Source organism: Mustela nivalis (genome assembly GCF_964662115.1).
Source record: "Mustela nivalis genome assembly, chromosome: 3".
NCBI classification, from domain to species: Eukaryota; Metazoa; Chordata; class Mammalia; order Carnivora; family Mustelidae; genus Mustela; species Mustela nivalis.
The window spans coordinates 132,970,676-132,993,767 of NC_139022.1; the positions used below are offsets into that span (position 1 = coordinate 132,970,676).

Sequence of the window (23,092 nt, forward strand, 5' to 3'; positions counted from 1 at the left end):
GTATCAATTTAAATTCTTACTAGTAGGGTAGGAGAGTGCCTATTTTTCAGTGTGCTCATTGTGACTTATGGGTTTTTTAAAAATCTCTGTCACTGTTTTTTTTTTTTTTTTTTTTAAGGTATCTTTAAAAATTTTTCCTTTTCGGTGGGGAGCAGTTACCACTGATGTTGAACATGTCTTTTGTGCTTATGAGCCATCTGTATGATATCTTATGTGATCTCTTCTGGGTGTGCTGCTCTTTGGCCATCTATAAGTTTTTCTCATGTGTAAAATGTATCTTCTCCCAGCTGTCTCCTCTGAAATATTTGGGAAACTGAGACCCGAAATGAAACTGAGAGCCAAAATGAAATAAAATACGAACTCACTTGGAAGAGTGGTCTCCTGGTATTTTTGATAATACCCAACAAGAATCAGTGGTTTTCTCTGCGCCAGCTCTGTGACAAATTATTTACATTTGCTATGTCGCTTAGTTGGTACAAGATTCCCAAAAGGCTGACTGTTATTATCTGTTTTACAAATAAGGAAGCTGAGTGGTAGGGTGGTTCAGTAGCATGCCCAGCTTCACGTACCTGGAGTGTGAAAGCCAGCCCTGGAATCCAGATCTGACTGCACAGAAAATTGACCGTCCAAGATCGTCGAGTGTGTGCCTTGATCAGACCTGCGTGGAAGCACTTACATCATAGTTCAGCCTGGAGTTCCTTTCCTTTGTGTGTGAGGAGGAGGCAGATGGGGGAGGGGAACCCGGTCCTTAGGGGGTTGAAGTCATTTCATGTTTGGGCTGGAAATGCAATTGACCCTTTTTCGTTCACTTCCTGTGGATCAATGTCAGAGCACTGTGCTGGATCCTGTGCCTGTTCCAGGGAGCCTCGTCCCCCGCTTTTAGGAACTGACATTCTTTTGTTGTTGGTTTCAGCATCCACACAGAGCTGAGCTCAGGATAAAGGCTGAGGGGCGAGAATTCATCTTGGACCTCGAGAAGAATGAGTAAGTGGACTCCTCATTTATCCATAATGAGTGCTCGCTTCGGCAGCACATATACTAAAATATCCATAATGAAACAATTCACTTCCATGTCAATGCCGGATGCAGGTGCCACTGTTTTGGAAGGAAGCAGTTTGTGAAATCACCAAGCCCTCAATCTGTGGTTCCTTTGCGGGGAGTATCTTGCAAAGACAGCATATCCACAATCTCTTGACTTGCTGTGAAATTACTGGACTGTTTAACGTCTTCCTTGAATTTCCTCTGACTGTATTTCCGGGGCCTCCTAGAGTTCACTGCAGGCACACAAGGGTGTGTGTGTGTGTGTGTGTGTGTGTGTGTGACGAAGGGAGGGATGGAATGGAGGACTTTGGCAGCTGACTTACTAGCTCCAGCACAGCGCATGGCAGGAAGTGAAGATTAGAGGAAAACAGCAGAAAGCAGAGAGAGAGGCAGGGTGGAGTGTTGTGGGATTTCGTGCTTGGAACACAGGCTGCTCCATGTGTTTTGGGTCAGATAAGTCTGAGCTTCTGCTGATAAGAGCATGGTCAGCAGTCTTCATCAGGCTGATTCTGCCATCTTCCTAACCTCATTCATCTCGGGTGGCTGCCTGGCTCAGAAATATTTCCACATTGATTTGCTATCGAGCGCAGTTGTGTCTTGATTCATGTTATTGAGCAGGTGAGTAGACATAAAGCATGGCTGCTCGGCGGCCATTCCCAATCTGTCTGGCCACCCGAGCACTCTCCTTCCTTGGCTGGGGGATGCTGAGGCCTCTGGTATTTTCCCACTAACTAGTTCTGCCCCGCAGACCTCCCAGATAAGACTGCATGGCTCAGAGAACTGCCTGCCTCCTCTTGGCAGCCTCTGGAGTCCCCTGGAAGCAGATGAGTAATCGACGCATCACTGCCAAGAAAGGGATGGACAGGGACCTTCCCGTATCCAGAAGGATGGGAATGGCTGCTAAGCTTGGATAGGAGGCAAGAACATAAATTATTCCAAATTTGGGCTTTTGGATACTTGCAAAGGAGGGTGAGTCGTGTTGGTAGTGTGGTAAAAGCATGCCTTAAGCAGCATGGACAGGAATTGGCTTCATCCACATCTTTCCTCTGCCTCCAGAATATGGTGGCCTCCGGGAAGCTGGAAAGTTGGGCATCTCGATCATCTTTGCTGCTTTCCTCCTAACAGTGAAACCACCGCAAGAATGGCTTCCTTTTGTCCCATTTGACTGGAACAGAATTGGCGGGCTCTGTCCCCAGAAGGTGTCGACTCTGCCTGCCTGGGATTTCTCCTTGTGTTGTCTTCCTCTGGTCCTGCAGGAAATGCCTTCCGAGGGTCTCTTCTTGGTGATTTTTCGGGAGTCTGCTTTCGTTTAGCCCTTTAGCTCCAGGCTGAATGTCCCTCTTGCCACCCGCGGCTAATCTGTCCTATTGGGCCTCAAGAGGACCCCTTGACCCTTCAGCTTCCTCTGGGCGGTCCAAGTGATGGGGGGATGTCATGGCCAAATGGGATCCCGGGACTCATTCTTCCCTCACGTTTTGGAACCTGTGCAAGAGGTCATAGGAAGTTCGAGGAGGAAGATGTCTTAGAAAACACTGGGTGCGATGGTCTTACGCTGTTGGCCATTTGTGTGATAGTCGTAGGAACTTTGAATCAGGGAGAGATAGGCAGGAACTTGTCTAAGGTTGCACAGCAAGTAATTGAGAGAGGTGAGACTAGGATCATTTGTGTTCTTGGCTTGGGTCTGGAAAAAATACCGGTTTAGTTCCTAACTGTGTAACCTGGGTCCGCTGGCTATGATGTATGTCAGCTCAGTGTCCTCATCTATAAAACGAGGGTAGTAAGCTACCGCCATAGGGTGGCTGTGAATGAGGCAGTGCGCTCAAGACAGAGCGTGGTGAGTGAGCAGCAGGGTGCTGAGTTTTATGGTCCCACACTGACAGCTTCCGGAGCAGAGCCCTCCCGTAGTTCTACTGTCTGCTGCCCCACGCAGCCTTTTGGTTTCCCAGCGAGCAGCGGGGGGCTGGATACGGCTCCTGGCCTCCTTGAGCTGGCAGAAGGCAGGAGACTTGACAAAAATGGAAGCAGCCGAGCCAAGCAGTATGACCTCACCAGGTATCCCTGGGGGACGGCTTCCTGCTATTTTTGTCTAAATTGGGCTTTTTTGTTTTTGAACATGTGTTAGCAAGCGGAACTCTAACTGCACACGACTTCCTAGTGTGTTTATTTCCCCAAGCCTGGTTCATTCATGGTGCTTGTGAGTCCGGATTCAAAACAGCTCAGGGGTGGGGAGGGGTCAGGGAGCGAGGCTTTTCTGATTTTTTCCAAAGTGCTGCGTTAAAGTTTTTGTAATCCCATGATACTTGAGGGGAAGCTAGGCCCTGTGCCAGGTGACTTCTCAAGCTCTGGTTCTGAATTTCCTCAACAGATTCATTCATTGTTATTCGTCCATTATGCATTTATAGCATTGCTGGCCCAGCGTCCCTACTGGGGACCTGGCTGTAAGCAGAACAGTTCTGCCCTTGTGGAGCTTATATTCTAGTGTCAGGAACAGTAAACAAAAGAACAAAGGGAACTGTGGTATGCCCCAAGACCACAGTGGGGGGCGGGGGGACAGGTCAGGAGGGAGGGCCTTTTCAACACAGTGGTCAGGAAAGGCCTTGGTGGTGAATTAGTATTGGAGTCAAGACCTGAAAGAGGTGAGGAAGTGAGTGTGTAGAAGACGAAGAGAAGACAAGTCCAAGGAGAGGCAACAGACAAGTTCAAAGCCCCTGATGGGTTATGAAGGTTCCCTTTCTCTGCAGCTCACCAGCCCCCACCACCCCCCCATGCATTTCCCCATATATTGGATTCTCGGGCCTCTCAAGGCAACGGCTGTAGGCAAGGACTTCTGGAACTTGTGAGGGAAGGGAGAGGACATTTCTAATATATTTTTCATCATCCCGAGGTGTCTGGCCTTCTCCCATCAAGTCAGAGCCGGCGTGCTAATGTGTGGCCCAAAATAGCAGTGAGCAGACCTTTAATGGAATTCGCACTTGAAGAGATTGCCAAGAATGGTGAGGATGGAGGAGCGGGGGGTGGGCCAGGAGAGCAGGCACATAGCAAACGGGCCCTCAGCTCAGGAAGCAGACACCCCACGTTGTCTTAATTCGATAACATGACGACCGGCAGCCTTTTCCTTCTGTGAAGCAACTCAGGATAAGTGGATGCGTCCGCATCGGAGACACACACGCTTTACTGAGTGCGGACGAAAAGGAGTGGCATTCTGGGGCTAATCTTAATATGGCTCTCATGTCTGACAGTCCTAGGTTCAGATTCTAGCTCTGCAGCTTACTAGCTGTGTGTGATCTTTAAGTCTCAGTTTCCTTCTCTGGGATATAAAGATAGTCCATGCCATGAACCATGGGAGGATGAAATGAGATGGTGTGTGGAAAGCCAGCACGCTGCCTGGCTTCAGTCCTACTCAGTGAATGGCAGCTACTATTATTTCTTGCTCAGGATTTTTTAACTGTGAAAGTCATACATGCATGTCGTAAAACATGTAGCAGTACCAAAATATGGTAAGTAAAAGAGTGAAAGTCTCCCACCCTCAAGAAGAACCCATTGTTAGCAGTTTGGTGGGGATACCCTGGACCTTGGCTGCGTGTGTGAGAACATGCACACAGATCCTCGAAAACACAGAAAACACAATCGCATACTGGCAGCTATTTTTGTCCGGGAGGGAGGAGCAGAAATGAGATTATACTATGTATCTTGTTCCATACTTGTTTTTTTAGACTCAACTGTACATCTGAAGGTATTCTACTCTAACAAAAGTATGTATTATGTTGCTTCACTCAACAGACATACACATAATTTGCAAAGCTTGGTGCAGAGCTGTTATTAGGAGAGCCTTACTTGTGGTTGAGGCAGTGTGGTTTGTGGAGTGAGGACTGAACTCAGAGACAGATGATGACGATCAACATGCCAGCTGGCTCTCCTGGAACTCAACATTCTTCATCTGTAAAATGGGGATTTTGTCCCTGTTGGGCTCTAAGAGCTTTTTCTCACACTACCTATTTAAAGGACATGGTGTCAGTAGAATAATAGAACAGAACTCCTGACCTCAGGGAGTTTGCTTTTCATTTAGTTTAGAGACATTCAGTTTAGAGACATCTTCGAAACTAGGGCACTGGGATAAAGGCAAACGCTGCAAAACCATGGACCTTGAAGTTGAGAATGAACTCCTAGCTCAGGATTCACCACTTAGGCAACATAAACACAAGAAAGGAAATGACAGGGAAGAAATTATAGGCTGCTATTTCTACAAGCCACAAATATTGTTTCTGCATATAATTTCCCCCCATCCCTGAGGACTGCCTCATCAACCCAGAAGCTGTACAGAACAAAAATTTGTTTGCTGAAGTTAAATGGAATCTTCCTTAGCTGTAAGCATCTAGGTAGATGAACACCTCCAGGAAATGTAGGCTCTGGCTCACTCCTTTCTCCTTTATGTACTTTTTCCCAAGGAGGGCCCACTGAGCTGTTGAATCAGCTTGCAGGATGCTCATTGGACTGCATTACTCTAGGGCAGGATCACTAGGTTACAAGGTCACCTTCAAAAACACATGAGCAGCTCAACTAGTGGGCACTCTGCCCAGAGGACCTTTGGCCATGCACTTTTCTCTGCTGGTCTCTTGAGCACATTCTGGAACTCTTAATTTCCTCGGTATACTGTCCTTCCTTGAGTCCAAACGATGATAAGATTCAGATTTTGGCTTGGGAAAGGGAGAGATCTCGTTTGGTCTCATTCCACTCATTGTGCTCCAGCCCAGCTAGCGAAAGGGAGATCCTGTTTGCACGAGTCTAGCTAATAAGAATGGACATTTGTTTTCTTTTGTGTGTACGTCTACCTCCAGACCTCATGGAGAACAGTAACTGTCGAGGCAGAACTTGGGCCTTTAGAGGCTCAGTGATTGTGGCGTCCACCGTTACTCCTGATGTTCATCTCTCCTCATCGCTCTAATTTTTTATTAGTCCCTCAGAGATGTCACTGTGAAGCAGACTGCTTTTGGTGTCCTGGAAGTCAAGAGACAACTTGGGAAATCAGCATTCATTCACTGCTAAGGGAGTGATCCAGAGCCCTCGTTTTCTCCTTTCCCCTCAATTCTATTTGAATTCTCTCATACTGGAGGATTGGAGGAGGAGAGAAGAGCAGGCAAAAAAGGAGTTTTCAGCAAGACACAGGCTGGATTGGTTGCCACCTCTTAGTGTTCCACTTCTCTTCCAAAGAAGCCTGGTGGAAATACATAGCTGATCCAGAGGAAGATCCTGACTACACGCAGGCCACGGCACTCTCTGCTGCATCCACCTCCCCAGCCTCCTCTTGAGGTGGGAGTAGGCTTTAACATCTTATCTTAGGATAAAGGACTGCTCCGTTTGACCCTCTCTTGTCAGGAGCTTCATTTGTTGTTGGCAAAATTCAATTTCCTGGATCAAAGGGAAGCTTAAGAAAGGCTTAGGCGCTATCCCAATGCTCTTGGTAAACCATGCTTCACGGAGTCTCATTGAAATGAGTCAACAGACATATGGATTACATTTCACTTAAAATACACAGGGCTTAAGAAATTAGAGGATATCATTCCTTCACCGAGTATTTGGCAGATCTAAAGCATTCAAAATGTTTTTCCAAACTCGGCACGCAGCTGGGCTGCCCATTCCCTGCGGTGGAGATCGTGTAACCCAGAGAGCCTGGTGCCGAGGAAATGGTTGAATGGATGGGTGGGGACACCAGAATTTGATGAGAGCTGCCTCCGAGGGTCTGGAATTTACTTCAAACGTTTTCTCAAGCATAGGGAACTGAGTTAACCCTGCTGTGTTGACTCTGAGGCAGGGAATGATAAATGGATACAAATTCCAAGCGCTGTGCTAGGCACCTTGCCTCAGAGACACTTCGTGGTCCTGTTTGAGATGTAGTTTCCAATTGTAGCTTTGGAGGCTGAGATTGATTTCATCTGCACTTCCTGTGTTGTCCAGAACCCCTGGAGTTGAAGACCGTATGGACTGCCAGCCAATCTAAGGTGATCTTTTTGCCAGCCGAATTCTCTCATAAGCAGGTCTTTATTATTTCCAAACCACTGGAGACATGCTATTGCTGTCTTAGGGGCCATTGCATAAATTCAGTTTCAGTAATTAAGAGTGCTGCTCTGAAGAGATGCAGCCGTACGTTTGCCACACAGAGTATGAGGGAGGGTCTAGAATTGAAATAACCTAGGTGTGTTGATTCTGAAGGCCAGGAGCATGTAAGCCCGAAATTCCATAATCCATAGAGTCGAACAGGTTCCGGCTTTGGTACCAGAGAGACCCAGATTTAGTTCCAGGCACTGACACTTCCTGGGTAGGTGTCCTTTGGCAGTCACCTGCCTTCTGAATATTTCTTCATCTGTATTCATAATAATACTCACTCCTTAGGGAGCATATACTGAGAGCCCATCACTGCAGAGGCACGTCAGTACTGTTCTAGATAATCCTCATGGCACCCCTTCGAAGAGGTGTTATTGTTATTCACATTTTATATGTGAGGACACTCAGATGGAAGGAGTTTAAGTAATTTACCCAATGTCAGCCAGAGCCAGGAGTCAAACTCAGTTCTACCCATCTCTTACTATCTCCTACCACATGCATAGAAATTAGATATTAATACCTTCATTGCAGAGTGTGCTAAGTTGGAAAAGGCCGCCCTCCCCAAGATATTCACATTCTAATCACTGGGACAAGAGAATATGTTACCTTATATGACGAAAAGCAGTCTTTGTGAGTGTGATTAAGTTAAAGATCTTGAGAAGAGATTATCCTGAATTATCTACGTGGGTCTTCGGTGAAATCACAATTATATTTGTAAGAGGGAGCAGAGGGGTGCTTGATCGTAGACAGGAGGAGGCAGTGCGACCACTGAGGCAGAGACTGGACTGATGTGGCTACAAGCCACGGGATGCAGGCAGCCCCTGGGAGCCTGCTGAGGCAAGGAGTGACACCTCCCAGAGGGCATCCAGTCTGGCTGACCTGGTGATTTGAGTAGGACTATTGTCATTTTTCTGGCTGCCAGAACCAGGATTTCCTGTTGTTTAAAGCCACTGAGTTTTTGTAAATAGACAGCAGCCACAGGAAACAAATACACCTCATGAGGTTTAGTGGTAATGTCTTGGGATGAGCTCGGTCCAATGCCCAGCACATAACAAGCAGGTTTCAATAACTTTCATTAATGCAAAAGCAAAAACAAATATTTTCTGAAATATCTGGGTAATGCATAGCATTGCATGTGGCCCCTGTGGCTATTTCAAGTATGAGGTGACAAGAGAAAAACATATTGAGAAATAGCATGTGTGGTTATCACTCATCAGCATTTCCTAAGTTCCGGTCATGTTCTCGGATGCTCCATCTGCCTTCAGGTTGCTTCTTGCTGAGGATGATGGTCACATATTAATAACGATGTCAACAATTATGGTAATCGTAGTTATTACCATGTAGAAGTTGCCTATGTAGCAGGAACTGTTCTGAGGTCCATAGATGGTTCATCTAAGTGAATCCTCACAACAACTCTGAGGCAGAGGTACTTGTATCGGTCTTATGTGGTGGATGAGGACCTTGAGTTATGGAGCAGTGTGACTTGCTCAGGGGCCCCTGCGTGGGAAGGGGAGAGCCAGGATGTGAAGCCAGATCTGTTTGACTCTGAAGTCCAGGCTCTTAGCTGGGGCTGTGAACAGACAGATGTCTTCAGATGCCTTATTCTTGCTTAGTAGGCTCTGTCTTGTTAGAACTGGCATTTCTTCCCCATCCTGCCCTCCCGCTTCCCTTTTTTTCTAACTGTCCTAGGCCCTGATTAGTATCCGGACTTCAATGTGGGATAGTAGTATTGTCCGGGTGGTATGCACTCGGAGCTTGCTACTTGCACCCACTGGCAGTGTAAGCTTTGGCAAGTCTCTTCACTTCTGTGAATCTGTTTCCTCATCCACTCGGTGGGGCTCGTGATAGTGGCCACCTCGCTGGATGTTGTGTGAATTCGATAACGTAATGTTGCTGAAGGATGTACACTGTGCTTGGTGTGCCATGAAAGTGCAATAAATAGTCGCTATTATTTGTATGTTGTAGGGTCGGAAAAACAGTTAAGAACGCAGTAAGAGGGAATTCCCCTGAGTTGGTTTCCAAATGTAATATGGAAGGGTTGACCTTAAAACGCATGGTCTGAGAGAGGAATGTCCCTCCTGCTCTCCAGCTACAGCCAGTTTGACCTCACTGTATCTCACGAACACAGCTTTGCAAGGCTCTCCAGCCAGCCAAACTGTACATCTTTTCTGTGCCTGCGGACTCAGTGCCCATCTCCTCCCTTGGCAAGGCCCCGAACTGTGCGATAAGGAGGCCAGGATGTGTCCGCCGGTTCCGGCTCTCTCTCCTTCCAGGGACCCACAGCCAGGGCTGCCTGTGTAGCCAGGAAGGATGTCCATGGCTTTCTTTTGTCTCAGGCTTATTTCTCCTGGCGGCCCTGCAGCAGGAGCACGGGGTGAAATGAATGGGAGGAAGCTGTCAGCTGGCCTTAGATGGACCATGGTCAGAGCAAAGGGAAGCAGTGCCCTTGGAGGAAGTCAGGATTGATTTCTTGAGTTTGAGGATCCCTTTGCCATCAGGTTGTTTACCTTAAGATAACAACGATCATGGGCTTTCCGGTGTGGGAGCATTTACCCCGAACTTACCATTTTACCTAGGTTACTTTTTTTAACCCTTTGTAAGTTTCCATGTAAATTTACTCAAATGGGGTTATACTGTATCCTCAGTTTTATGTGTGTATTTCTTTCACTTAGAAATAGAGCACAGACAGGCGTCAAATCATTTAAAAAATTTTATACAAGAAATTCTTGGAGTGTGTGAAAAGTTTGATAATAAAATACTAGGAAAAAAATTACACACGTAATAGAGTTTTAGAATAAACGAGATTATGCTCTCTATGCTCTGCCATAGTTGGCTTTTTTATTATTTATCTTTGATAGCTTAACATATTAGCATATTTATAGGTCTGTCTCATTTTTTTAATGGTGCCATAGGATGCCACTAAATGGATCGATCGAAATTTATTAATTTCCCAATGAATGCACAGTTAGGTTTCTAATTTCTTGTTATTACAAATAATGCTGCAGTAATCAGCTGACACCTTGTCTTTGAGAACACTTGCAAGCATCTCTGTAGGATGGATACCTACAGATAGAGTTGCAAGGTCATATAGCATATATGTTGAAAATGGTTTAAATTTGCATCAGTTGTACCTCTCATTCCACAGCGTCTACCCCCGAAAGGCTGTACCATTTTGCAGTCAGAAAGCAGAATGTGAGAGCTCATGATAGGCACATATCCATGTAAATTTACAGATGATTTTTTATGCAACAATTCTTAATAGCTGTTTTATATTCCATTGTATGTGTATGCCATAATTAACTTAGAAAATTTCTTATAATGAAAAATCATCAAATGCACACAGAAGTAGAATAAAATAGTGAATCCCCATATACCCACCATCCAGACTCAGTAATAATAAAGATGTCACCATTAATGTAATTACCCCATATTGATGGGCATTCAAGCTGTTTCTTTTCTTCTTCTTCTTCTTTTCCATTTTTAACAAACAGTGTTGAAGTGAACACCCTTGTATTCTTTGGAAGGTACTTCTAGAAAATCACCTTTTAGGTTTCAGTCCCTGGATCAGGAGACTTTACATGGAACACATGGATAAAGGCACATTTTCTTTGGCTTCTCTCCAAGTTACATCCTCTAGACTTATGGAGAGAACTTGTTTTCATACACTTTCATCAATGGGTTGATTTTGGAGTTGGGGACACTCTTTAAACCCAGCTCTCCTGCCATTTTTAAAAACAGCTTTATTGATCTATAACTCATAGGCCAGATAGAATATCCATTCAAAGTATACAATTGAGTGTTTAATAGAGTTGTGTAACTCCACATGTTCTAGTTTTTGAACATTCTATCACTCCAGAAAAGAAGCCATTAGTCGTTTTATGGGGTTCAGTGTGTCCCCTGGACTTGTATGTTGAAGCCCTAACCCCAGGACCTCAGAATGACCTTATTTGAAAATAGAATCATTGTGGATTTAATCAGTTAAGATGAAATCATGCTGAGAAAGGCGGGCCCCTAATCCAACATGACTGGTGTCCTTATAAAAGGGGGAGATTTGGCCACAGACATGTGCATAGGAAGAAGGCTGTGTGAAGAGTGAGGTCATGCTGCCACAAGCCAAGGACTCTCAGAAGCTGGGAGAGAGGCCTGGAGCAAATCCTTCCCTGGTGCTTTCAGAGGAAGCATGGCTCACCAGCCCCTTGATCTTAGACTTCTAGCCTCCAGAACTGTGAGATAATCAATCTGTTTTTTAAACCATTCAGTTTGTGGTCGTGTAGGCAACCCTGACAAATTAATATGAGCAGGCACTCCTCATTCTCCCACACACCCATCAGCAACAGGCAACCACTGACCTACTAATGTCGAGATTTGCCAATTTTGGATATTTCATATAAAAGAGATTATATAATGTGTGTGTGTGTGTGTGTGTGTGTGTGTGTGTGTGTGTCTGTGTGACTGGGCTTCTTCACTTATGGTAATGTTTGTAAGTTGTGTCCATGTTGAATAGCATGTATAAGTACTTCATTTTCTTTTGTTATATATTGTCCCATTGTATGGATATACCACATTTTGTTCATTCATTCATCAGTTGATGGATCTGCTGCCTGCTAAGCCAGAGCTAACTTGGGTCCATTCCCCAAGGTTGATTTCAACAAATGCTGGTTGAGCACATAGGTGTAAACTCCTACGCTATGTGCTGTAGGGAGTATATGCAAACGCACCATCCTTGCCCTCTGACAGTTTGCTCTCTGTGAGACAGAAAACATGCAGGCATAACTCAAGGCAAATTACAAATTTAATAACAGAGTTGAAAATACAGGGCTGAGGAGGCAGGTGGGAATAGAGACTTTCTGGCTGGGGATAGAGAAAGCTTCCATAAGGACAGTCACTTGGAGCTCTGTCTTGCAGGAGCAAGGTGGGGAGGCTGTTTTTTTGTCTTTTATATTGAAGTATAATTGATGTACAGTAGCCCATTAGTTTCAGGGTACCTGGCTTGATATTTTTATACATTTTGAAATGATCCCCAGGATAAATTTAGTTACTATCTCTCACCATGCAAAGTTATTATAGTATCGTTGACTATATCCCCTATGCTGGGCATGGCAATCCCATGACCTATTTTATAACTGAAAGTTTATACCTCTTCATCCCCTTCGCCTATTTCAAGCTCCCCCTCCTCCAATAACCAAGTTTGTTTCCTGTTATCTATGAGTCTATTTCCGCTTTTCATTTGTTTTTGGCTTTTAGGTTCCACATGAAGGTGAAGTCACATGTTATTTGTCTTTCTCTGTTTGACTTATTTCACTTAGCATTTTACCTCCTAGGTTTGTCCAAAGGAGGGGAAGCTTTGGATGAGGGAGGGAGGAGAGGTGAGTGGAAGAATGAGAAAGGAATTCAAACTGAGAAATTAATATATAAATATTTGGTCTGGATCAAGGGGAGCCAAAGCTGTACTGCTAATAATCTCTTAGGAATTCAGTATTCCAACTAACCAAATCATTTTAATTCAGAAGGGTATTATGTAGGGAATAGGGAAGGACTTTATTTTTCCTCCACATCTTGCTACCGAAGGATTTCAGTGCCTTGAAGCTCAATTTTTTAGTCTCTCTTATTGTTGACTTTGAGTTGGACTCTCTTCCCTCAGGTAAAACCATGTGATCAGGGAAGTAGGTGGGGTACTTCCAGGGAAGATGCTTGAAGTACACTCTAAAGTTAGGCTGTATTTTTTTTTTTTTAAGATTTTATTTATTTATTTGACAGAGAGAAATCACAAGTAGATGGAGAAGCAGGCAGAGAGAGAGAGGGAAGCAGGCTCCCTGCTGAGCAGAGAGCCCGATGCGGGACTCGATCCCAGGACCCCGAGATCATGACCTGAGCCAAAGGCAGCGGCTTAACCCACTGAGCCACCCAGGCGCCCTAGGCTGTATTTTTTTACACATGGGATGAGAAGAAGCTTTTCCTCCAGGCCTCCCCAAAGAAGGAAATTCAGGTTGAGTCAAGTAGATAGAGGTATACCTAGTGGATGGAGTCATGGACTGAGGGGTGAGCCTAAGACAGAAGTGCCTTCTTCCCAATTTAGGGATTGGAGAAAGCCTCTTAAGAAGTTGTGCATGGTGGGCGGGATGCAGATGGATGCGAGGATGTACTTTTGGGCTTGGAAGAAGTGTGGAAGTTCCACTTTCAAGACTTCTGTTTTCTCCCAAGCTGCCAGGATGCATTTAGGCTCTTCATCTAGACTCTAGAAATTGGAGGATATTTCCACTCCCCAACCTTTGTGCTTGGTCAATGGAGCATGAGTATCCCAAGAAAAATCTAAGGGAAGAGGGGGTCAATACTGGAGCCTCTGGATGGGTTCTGTCCTAAGAAGGAAATTGCATTTACACTTCACCCGGGAAGTACTTTGATTTTAAGAAAATGAGCTTACTCTTTCTCTGTGTGGAACTTAGTGCCATACACAGACCTTTAGCTGACACCTTGAATACTAAATAAATGGGCCCTTGGGCACCATGGTACAAGTTTAGGTCTTGATCAGACTCAGCTGTGGGGAGACTTTGGGTCAGAGAATCCCGGGTTCTTTTTTTTTTTTTTTTCTCTTAAAGTAAGCTCCATGCCCAACATGGGGCTTGAACTCATGACCCTGAGATCAAGAATCGCAAGGTCTACCAACTGAGCCAACCAGGCACCCCAAATCATTGGCTTTTCTGATGAGGGTTTCTATTGTACTGGGCTTGAGCTCTAGACTACTCACTGGGAACTCTTAATTTCTTAATTTCTTGTCTTTCCTTCCTTCATTTAATAAATATTGTGAGCGCCAGACATGAGGCAAGCGTTAGGCTAGGTCATGGGTGTTCCCAGGAGAGCAGTGGTAAGCAAAACACAGTCTCTGTTGTCACGGGGCTTAGAGCTTAGTGGAGGAAATAGGGAATCAAATTATTACGGAACAAGGTAGGGCTGTCGTGGAGGAAGTGGAGGGCATTGTGGGACCTGGGGAAGGGGAACAAACATACTCTGAACTGGAGAGAAGGGATGGCTTCTGGGAGGAAGTGAAGTAAGGAAGAAGTAGGGTTGGGGGGAGGAGGATGTGATAGAGTTGGCATATTCAAGCTGTACAAGTGGCAGAAACAAAGGCCTAACAGCAAGATTACCATGTGGAGATGTAAAGAAGTTCTTTGTGATTAGAGCAGAGAGGGAGGGGACTGGAGGAAAAGGTGAGGGAAGAAGTTGGCTAGGTAGATCAGGGTGAATCCTTGCAGGACCTCAAAGGGTTCTTAAATGGCTTAGCTGTTTACCTTGAGCGCAGTGGGGAGCTAAAGAGTATTTTGAAACTTAGGTAGTAATAGCACCCAAAATGTATTCGAGAAGGACTACTTCAACTGAAGTGTAGGAGGGATTCCAAGGGACAAGACTAGGGAAGTTCTAAGACCCATTCAAAAGTTTAATTATCATCTGAGTGAGAAATTATGGTGGTCGAATTTAGGGAAGAGTTGGTTGATATGGAGAGAAGAGGATGCATTACAGAGGAGTTTACAGCTGGGAGTCAAGGAGACAGAGATGCGTTGACTCTGGGCTGAGGGAGGAGATGGATTCCAGGGCCAATCTGAGTGTCCTGACTGAGTAGGTAGCAGGACAAGGCTGCCAGCCCCTGGGTTTGTCCTTAGCTCCTGCTGGTACCTCAGACAAGCCACTTCTTTTTTTCAGGTTTTTAGTTTTCTCATTAGATGAAAACAGTAATCTCCAGTCACCAACTTTGTGGGATCATGGTGGGGATCCACAAATAAAATCTAAGTGTAAAGTAGTGTCCTGTTCTCTTTCCATGACCGTAAAAGGCTGGGCAGAAGCAACGTCTGTCCTTACCCTGGTTATCTTTGTAATTTGGGCTTTTACATAGTTTTCCCTCCTTATCTGTAATTCTAAGCACTTAATCACCCAGGAACTGGTGAGACCTCTGCCTGTTTAGCAGCTGAGGCCTCACTGGGGGCCTTTCTGGGGGTTCTCAAACCCGCTTTTGTTTAAAACAATGATATCATTGAGTGGGTGGGGCTGGGCCAGGCTTTCCTCAGCTGGTTTAAGGAGAAATAGGGTCTTTATGACTTCTGTACTTATGGCTCTTTTCCAGTCCTTTCCATAGCTCCCATGTGCCCCACTGCCCCCTTTCCTTCTTTCTCCCTGAGGTTACAGATTTGTGGAAAACTGGCAGCCTCCACATTTTCTCCTCTTGCATCAGTCTCCCCAGAGAGAGGTCCACATGGGCCAAAGGGGCTATAATGGCTGCATTATATCAGGCATGGTTCTTTTTCCAAGCCCCCTCCTCCCCTGAAAGGAAAGGCAAGTCATGGGAAGGGATTCCTTTGGAAGGGAGACTGGAATGCTAGGGAAAGAGGTGATCTAAGTGTTGGGAGAGATAGCAGACTTCTTGTATTCTAGAAGCTCTTTATCTCTTGAGTTCTTGGTGCTAAATTTGGGCTTGGGTAAGGGTGCAAAGACTGAACTAGCCTTTCAGTTATGTGGTGGGGGGAATACGGCTGGGGGAAGGAAAGCAGAAATGTTGAATAAGGACCCTTAGTTCCTGTTCCTTTACTCCACTCTTCCTCTCTGTCCTCAACACACACTCACTCGCACACATGGACGGACACACACACGTGCGCACGCGTGCACACACACACACACAGAGTTGCTTAAGCACCCTTCCTCCATAGATGTGTAGGCAGCTTGTTAGGGGTACTTGGAAGCTGGTTGCCTAATGGCTTTGCAGCAATTCCAGGAAGGAAGGAAGATAGGCTGTTTAACAGTGACTTGGCCTCCAGCGACCAGATGGTCATACCCACCTTCTGTGTGGTCTGTTGGTGTTTGCCAAGTGCTTTCATAGCCGACCTTGTAGGAAAGGAAAAATCATTTTCCCTCTACCTTTCTAAGTTCTTGGCTGGGAACTCTGTAACAAAAGACAGATTAACGAGAAAAACAAACAGAAGTTTATTAACGTGTACGTAAGAGATACCCAGGGAAAAATGAGCAGTAACTCCAAGAGTTAGAATTCAGGCTTATGTAGCATCTTTCCCAAAGAACAATAAATCTGTAGAGAAATGACAGGACAGAGGAAAGCAGTTAGGCTTCCAAAGATGGTAAAATGTGGAGAGGTAGATATATGGGGAACTAATGGGAGGCAGAAGAAGCTAGTCAGTAAAAAAGCTGAAGTTGTCTCTGGTGATTAACTTTTGTCCTTCCTGGTAGAGAGGGGAGGAGGGATGCCTTTGAAGTTTTGTCCTACTTTTAGGCAAATAGAGGGAGGACAGAGAGGTTTTGTGGTTTTGTCTGGTTGGATTGATTTTGGGTTTTTTGTTTGTTTTTGTTTTTGTTTTGTATCTGCTGCTTCTCAGTCACCTTTAGTGCAAACCAATCCTCGTGCTAAAGTGGCATATTTGCTGAGTGGCCTATTCTGCCCCACTTCTGCTTCTCTGATCTTCGTGATGGGAGAGGCAGGTGCTGGGTGGAGGACGGAAAACCTGTGCTTGTTCCACTCACATCCCCTAGTCTCCTGGCAGGTGCTCAGCACACCCCTGGCCTCAGTCAATATTTGTCGAATGAGTAAATGGGTTTACAGATGCAGAGCCTGAGGCTCAGAAGAGGTTCTGCTGCTTGGTGAGTGACCCAGAGTGAATTCAAACACGGAGGAATTGGGTCTTGCTGGGGCTGTGTGCCCCGCAGTTTGCACGGCATGATGCTGTTCAATAAACGGTTAATGATGAGCCTGCACAAACGTCCTTCCTCCCTCCCTGCCTCCTGGGAGTGTCTGAACGGCCAACTCTAGGATTACCTGCCACTGACCTTTAGCTGGCTTTTGTTTATTGAGACTGATGGGTTCAGAAGCGAAATACAACTATGTGATGTTGGGTGAGCTGCTTTTGCTCTTTCTCAAATTCTATAAAAGTGGATTGAGGGGAAGTATTGGACAGAGAAGGTAGCAAATAAAGATGCTTTTGTGGCAGTCAACTCTGCCATTTGTATCCTGATACTTTATGGAAAACATATAGAATGTGTTGGGAAAAGAAACTGAAGTACTAGGGCTCAAAAAGGACAGGGTCTAGGAATTCATAGGCAGCCTTTTCAGGTTCCACCACTGGAACCAGCCATTTTCACCAGATGTCACCCACCATGGAATTCGGTGAAGTAAGACCTGATTGTCCTGGCTTGTCACTATTGACCCCAGGTGCCTGCGGTTAGTATGCAGTGAGAGGAGAGCACTTTTCTCAAGGCAAATCGGGGCAGTCTTCTGTCAAGGAGGGGGCAGGGATGCTGGAGGCTGGGGTGATAGCTGTCTGCCACGATCGAGGAGGGCTTTCCAACATCTGACCTTCTTGACTGTGCCAGAGCTGTGGTTTAGGAGGCCAGGAAACATGAGATGAGGTTTTTCAAAGTTACTGGGATATTCATTCAGAGTCTGAAAGGGATCAAGCACACATTTAGGGCAGGTTGGTTTGTGGTCTTCATCCCTGTGCTGTTTGTTTGTTTGTTTGTTTGTTGTAGGATGGTCCCCCATTCCCCTTTTTCCTAGCATATTCTCAGAGGCCCAGTGATCTTCCAGAGTTTCCTTTTCTTCACTTACCTTTTGTCTTAATCACAAAGTATATCTCTACAGTATGCCTGTTGCCTCTTTCTTTGGCCTCTCCCTTCAGGTTGATCTGTTAAATGGGCACTATGGTTATTTATCAAAATTTGGTATTTAGGGATGCACGGGTGCCTCAGTGGGCTAAGCATCTGCCTTCAGCTCAGGTCATGATCCGATGGTGCTGGGATCGAATCCCGCATTGGGCTCTCTGCTCAGTGGGGAGGCAGATTTTCCCTCTGCCTGCTGCTCCCTCAGCTTGTGCTCATGCTCGCTCGCTCTCGCAAATAAATAAATAAGATCTTTAAAAAAAAATGGGTTGTTAGAGAGGCAGCTATCTGACAATGTTTTCATTTTTTAAATTTTTTTTTTAAGAAATAGAGATAGTGCCCCATTTCCTTTAATGGTGGTGGTGGTGGTGGTGGTGGTTCCTCTTCTTCTTCTTTTCCTTCACCTTCTCCTCCTCCTTCTTTTTCTTTCGTTAACAGTCCAATAAATACTCATCATGGGCTTTTCAGCACACTGCAGAACAAATTTGTAAACACTTGGGTAAGCCATTTTTAGGTCCCTTACCTCAGGTTCCTGACAGTTAAGCTCCCCGACCCCAAGAAATCAGCACTGTTTGCACAGAGAGGTCACTCATTTTTGTGGAGTTAGCCAGGAGAGAGGCATGAAGAGGATTAAATAAAGACCCTGCTGGTCAAAGGAGTAAACAGTGCTCATCTAAACATCCTCTGGTATATAAAAGCAAAACACAGGACCAGGAGCTGGTCGGAAGGATGCCAGGTCTTGTGCGGACTGGGAGAAGATGTAATGAGAAGCAGTTGGTGAAAAGGAGTGTTGACTTAATGCATTGTTTAGAAACTTCCTTAATGAAAGGTTAAAGAAAACATGCCATGTAGCTTCAGCCTCTTGCCAGGGTTATGGGTGGCGCCATCTTGCCTCAAAGTGTTGCTTCTGGTCTTCTGGCAGGAATGATGATACTTGTTCAAGGAAGTCCTTGGGATAGGAGGAGATCCCCACTCTTGAGATTAGGACCAATGTTTAAAGTTCCTATTTCCTTGGCCTTTTTGTTCCCTCCAAAAGGAACGCTTCTGCCTGTGGGCCCCTGGGCTTGTCAATCCTTATTTGGAGTTAGGGCCCATGCCTTTGGCTTGTTGGTTTGTTTCCATTCCTCTGGAGTCAGAGGTGGAATGAGCACTGGTTTGGAAATCTTGGTTCTGAAACAGCTGTCTCTTCTCCCCTTTACTTTCTCCTTCGAAAACAAAAGAAAACAATACTTACTGAATTTGTTTTTTGTTCCAAATATGGGCAAACATTGGCCATTACATTAGAACAGCACTCTGCTTTTCAAAAATCCTTCCCGTGCCTCCCTGTCCTGGACTATTTATGCTTGATTGAAAGGGGGACTAATGCCGAGTAGCTTGTGATTGGCATAATGTCCCCTAGCTAGGTAAAAAATTTTAACACCCAGGGGCGCCTTGGTGCTCAGTTGGTTGAGCATCTGACTCTTGATCTCAGCTCAGGTCTTGATCTCAGGGTTGTGAGTTCAAGCCCTGTATTGGCGTGGAGCCTACTTTAAAAAAAAAAAAAATTAAGCCCCATAAAGAAAGAGACTAGTATTGTGAACCCTCAGACACGCATTTTCTGGATTTACCAATTATCAAGGTCTTGCCACATGTGCACCTAGCTATTCCTGGAGAAAATTATAACAATGATTTGTAGAACACAAATACTTTATGCTTTACGAATAGTTCTTTCATAGTTGTTGATTTTACTTGACAAAATTTCATAGGCTTTTGACAGCAACCCTGTTAAGTAGACTCTAAAATTCTTCCTATTTTATAGATGAGAACAGAGGCACAGAGAGGTTAACTGACTTGCCCAAGCTCCCCCGAATTTGAAGTGTCAGAGCTAGTGCTCGAATGTCATTTTCTCATTTGATCCTTTCAGCGATGCTGTGAGATAGTAATTATTACTCTGTTATTTTTGGTTGGATTTTGGTCAGCTAAACCTTGGAGGTGGATTAGATGGCTCAAGTTCCTTTGGTCAATGACAGTTAAAATGCTAATTAACACTTGTCAGAGTTTGATTTATCTCATTTATGGGGGAGCCAGAAAGATGTTAAAACTGGTTTAAAAGTTGGATAAGGGAAACATATACGTAGGCGTGTATTTTTTTTTTTTTAATAGTGAAAACATGAATGTTGAGATAAGATCGCTAAGTTGGATCTAAAACTGGTTAATATCATTTTACGGGAAATGTAACCACAACCTTTGGAGTCATCTTTTCTACTGGGGGGAAATTATTTGCATCTCTATCGTACCTCATTAGCCTTTGACAAGTTAACATCTCATCTTACAGGGTTGTAGCAGAGCAGCCTTAATTGACTAATCTTTCAAAAACTAAGTGGTACCCCCCCACCCCACCCCCATGGAGTCTGAAGACCCTTAGCCTGGCCTCTCTGAGCATTCAGCTCCACGAAATTGAAAGCAACTGTAGTCATCTTTGGCCTCATTTCTAGGGTTTCAAAGGACAGTCATCTAGAGAGCAGTGCTGCTGGTACTTAAACCAAAGCTTTCAGAGCCTAGACTTGTCCTCTGTACTGGGCCGGTATCATCTTCCGGTTTGGAGGGGGTGATCAAGAGCCTAAAAATGGGAAAAAGAGTTTACAATGTTAACATAGATCCAGTGGAGCAGGAGAATTCTCAGAGCCTGGAAATGCATCACCTGGAAAAACTATTACAAATGCAGATTTCTCAGTCCTCTGGAGAATAGAATTCTCAGTGGGGCCAGTATGGGGCCTGGGATTTTATAGTTTTTCACAGCGCTTCCGGGTGTTGTGCAGTTCCTGGTCTAAGTCCCAAGACAACGGCATTGAGAGTATGAGCGACAGATAACGGAGGCTTGCATTATCATCGGCATGCGTGGACAGTGTGAGGATCCTCGGGGGAAAATGAGAGCGGCCAGCAAGGTTGTACCTCCCCAGTGTTTAAGCACCAGGATACTCTTGACAGACCTAGAAGGAGCACGTTCTGGGGGCATGAGGTGTCCGTGAGATTAACCACTGTGGGATGAGCTCAGTAATATTGACCTGTGCCGAGCAAGGCTGCACAGGTTGTTATCACTTTGTCCTCACCGGGTGCTTACCTCAAGCAGAGGAAGGAGGGTTGAGCTACGAGAAGCTGTTTTTTTGAGCTCTGCTGCCTCTCTCCCCAGAGGAAGTTTTAGAGATTGAAGTTCGGAGAGGCCATTGAAATGTGTCTGATAGCGAATGGAATAGTCGTTAAAGGGATTGTTCTGGTTTGAAGGTGCTGAGCCTCTGGGGAGAGGGTTCAGGGTTGTTTCAGACTGTGGTGTACTTTTGGGGTCTGGCTGTGCCTCCGCATAGGGCCCTGGCCACCCCCAGACAGCTCTGTTGTCTTTCCCTGGAGAGCAATCTTATGTTTAGTATTTGGGGGACAGCTTCTTTTCCCAGGTGGGATTCGGAAGATGCAGGTTTTGCTGGAGGACATAGGGTCTGAGCAGTCTGGTTTTTGCCCCAAGTGAGCATTTCCGTGGTGGCTTCTATTAGCACTGGGATATCATCTCTGCCTGCCTTGTGGGGTTGTGAGCCCAGAGGGTGTGTGTATGCAGCGGGGGAGCATGTCATAGAAACTGCTTTTCCATCAAAGCCAGAAAAAGGAGGGGGTGGGGTGGGAAATCTTGGACAGTCCTTCTCCCTTCCTGGACGCACTTCACTCACAACTTGTTTCCTGAAAATCCTAATACACTCCAGTGGTGAGAGATGGCTTCCTGCTGAGCTGCTGAGCCAGCCCCTTGTCAGGGAGGAGATGAGAACAAGATGTGGCTGAAGAAGGGGCAGATGGGCCAAGCTGGGCTGCTCATTGACCCCCTAGCCCCCTCTCTGAGTCCCAAGAGCACTGCCAGGGTACCACCTGGACACACAGGCATGGGCGGGCCTGGCCAGGGCTGTGGGGAGGATATGAAAGTGGTGTTTTGTCTCTCAGTAAAATTGCATGGATCGTGGTGATGAAACGTGACCCTTTTGCTTCTGGAAAGAAGGACCTTGGCCAACATTGGCAACCCCATTTGGGGAAAGGGTTGTTGTTTCAAAAAACTGGTCCCGAAGTCCTTATATATTCATCCTCTTTCTCCTGCCGCGTGCTTTGCTTACCCATATTTTTCTCTGCGTATATGCACATCTGATAGCTCGTGACATTTTTGTGACATCCTGTATGTCCCCAAGGCTGCTATCGTTATCATCAAATTGTGGTCTGGACACTGGTTTTTGGAAGTGTTTTAGTTTTATGCTTCCACTTTCTAAGAAAAAAACAGAGCAGAAAAGTGCTTAAAAAGTATGGTCAGGGCCAACAGCCCCGGGTCTGAAACCTGGCCCTGACATCATGCCAGGAGAACTTGGACAAGTTAAATGTGGAGTTTCCAGGGTCCTCAGTCACACAGTGGGGAAAAGATTAGGACCTACCTCAGGAGTCTGTTGTACGTGGGTATGTTCGATGGTTTAACACTTAAATATGTGTGAGCTGTTTTGATGGAACTTTTCTAGGCTTTTCAGGTTTAGAATGATCCAGGATGTGGTAGAGGCAGGATGATGGGGGTTTGGGGAGTGAAACACTTTGATATTTCTGAGGCGTGCCTACCTCAAAAGTTAACTCAATAACTTGTGGTCTAGGGTGGTGCTTCTGCATCAAAATCACTTCGGGAGTTATTACAAAAGATGGCTGAGTTTCTCTCTGCCCCAGTACATCTGGGGTGGGGCCTTGCAATCTACATTTTTAACTAATTCCTAGACGCTGCTGGTCCTGAAATGGCTGTTAGGCAGAAAAAGAAGCAGATCATTCCATGTGGATTCAGAAGACAGAATGAGGCCAGTGGGCGCCAGTTACAGAGAGGTTCTGTGTAAGAACTTTCTCTGACTGCTAAATGGGTTCCGAAATGGAGTGGGGGCTCTCATGAACTCCGTGTCACTGGAAATGTCCAGTACTGAATGGCCAAGTGGCAGATTCTCACACAAGTAGAAGGTTCATTCATTCACCTATTCCTTCATCCATTTCATCCACTAATTCACAGAGTAAACTGGTATTGCCTGCTGGGAGGTGCTGGGAGGTGGGGAGAAGCCTCGAACAAAGCACCTGTGCCCTTGTTCTCAGGGAACCCACAGTCCAGTGGGTTTGGCTAAATGATTACAAAAGTCCCTTTTAACCCTGAGGCTCTGAGAGTCCTATGATGAGATCCTCAAAATAAGAAGCTACAGAACAATGCTTACCCTGCTGAAGACATGGCCAGGGACTGACAAGAATGTGGCCATCTGAGCGTATCATGCTTAGCGAAATA

At 45.5% G+C, this 23,092-nt stretch overlaps 1 protein-coding gene across 2 annotated transcripts in view; it reads left to right on the top strand.

The window, feature by feature from the left end:
• Positions 1-23,092, top strand: part of ADAM19 (ADAM metallopeptidase domain 19) — an 80,280-nt gene that overhangs the window by 6,444 nt on the left and 50,744 nt on the right. For both annotated transcript variants that reach the window (XM_082725008.1, XM_082725007.1), the window contains exon 3: positions 914-984. Coding sequence is in view for 1 of the 2 variants with exons in the window: in XM_082725007.1 (XP_082581133.1) it covers positions 914-984 (71 nt within the window). In the remaining variant the exon portion in view is untranslated. The remainder of the gene's footprint in view (positions 1-913; positions 985-23,092) is intronic.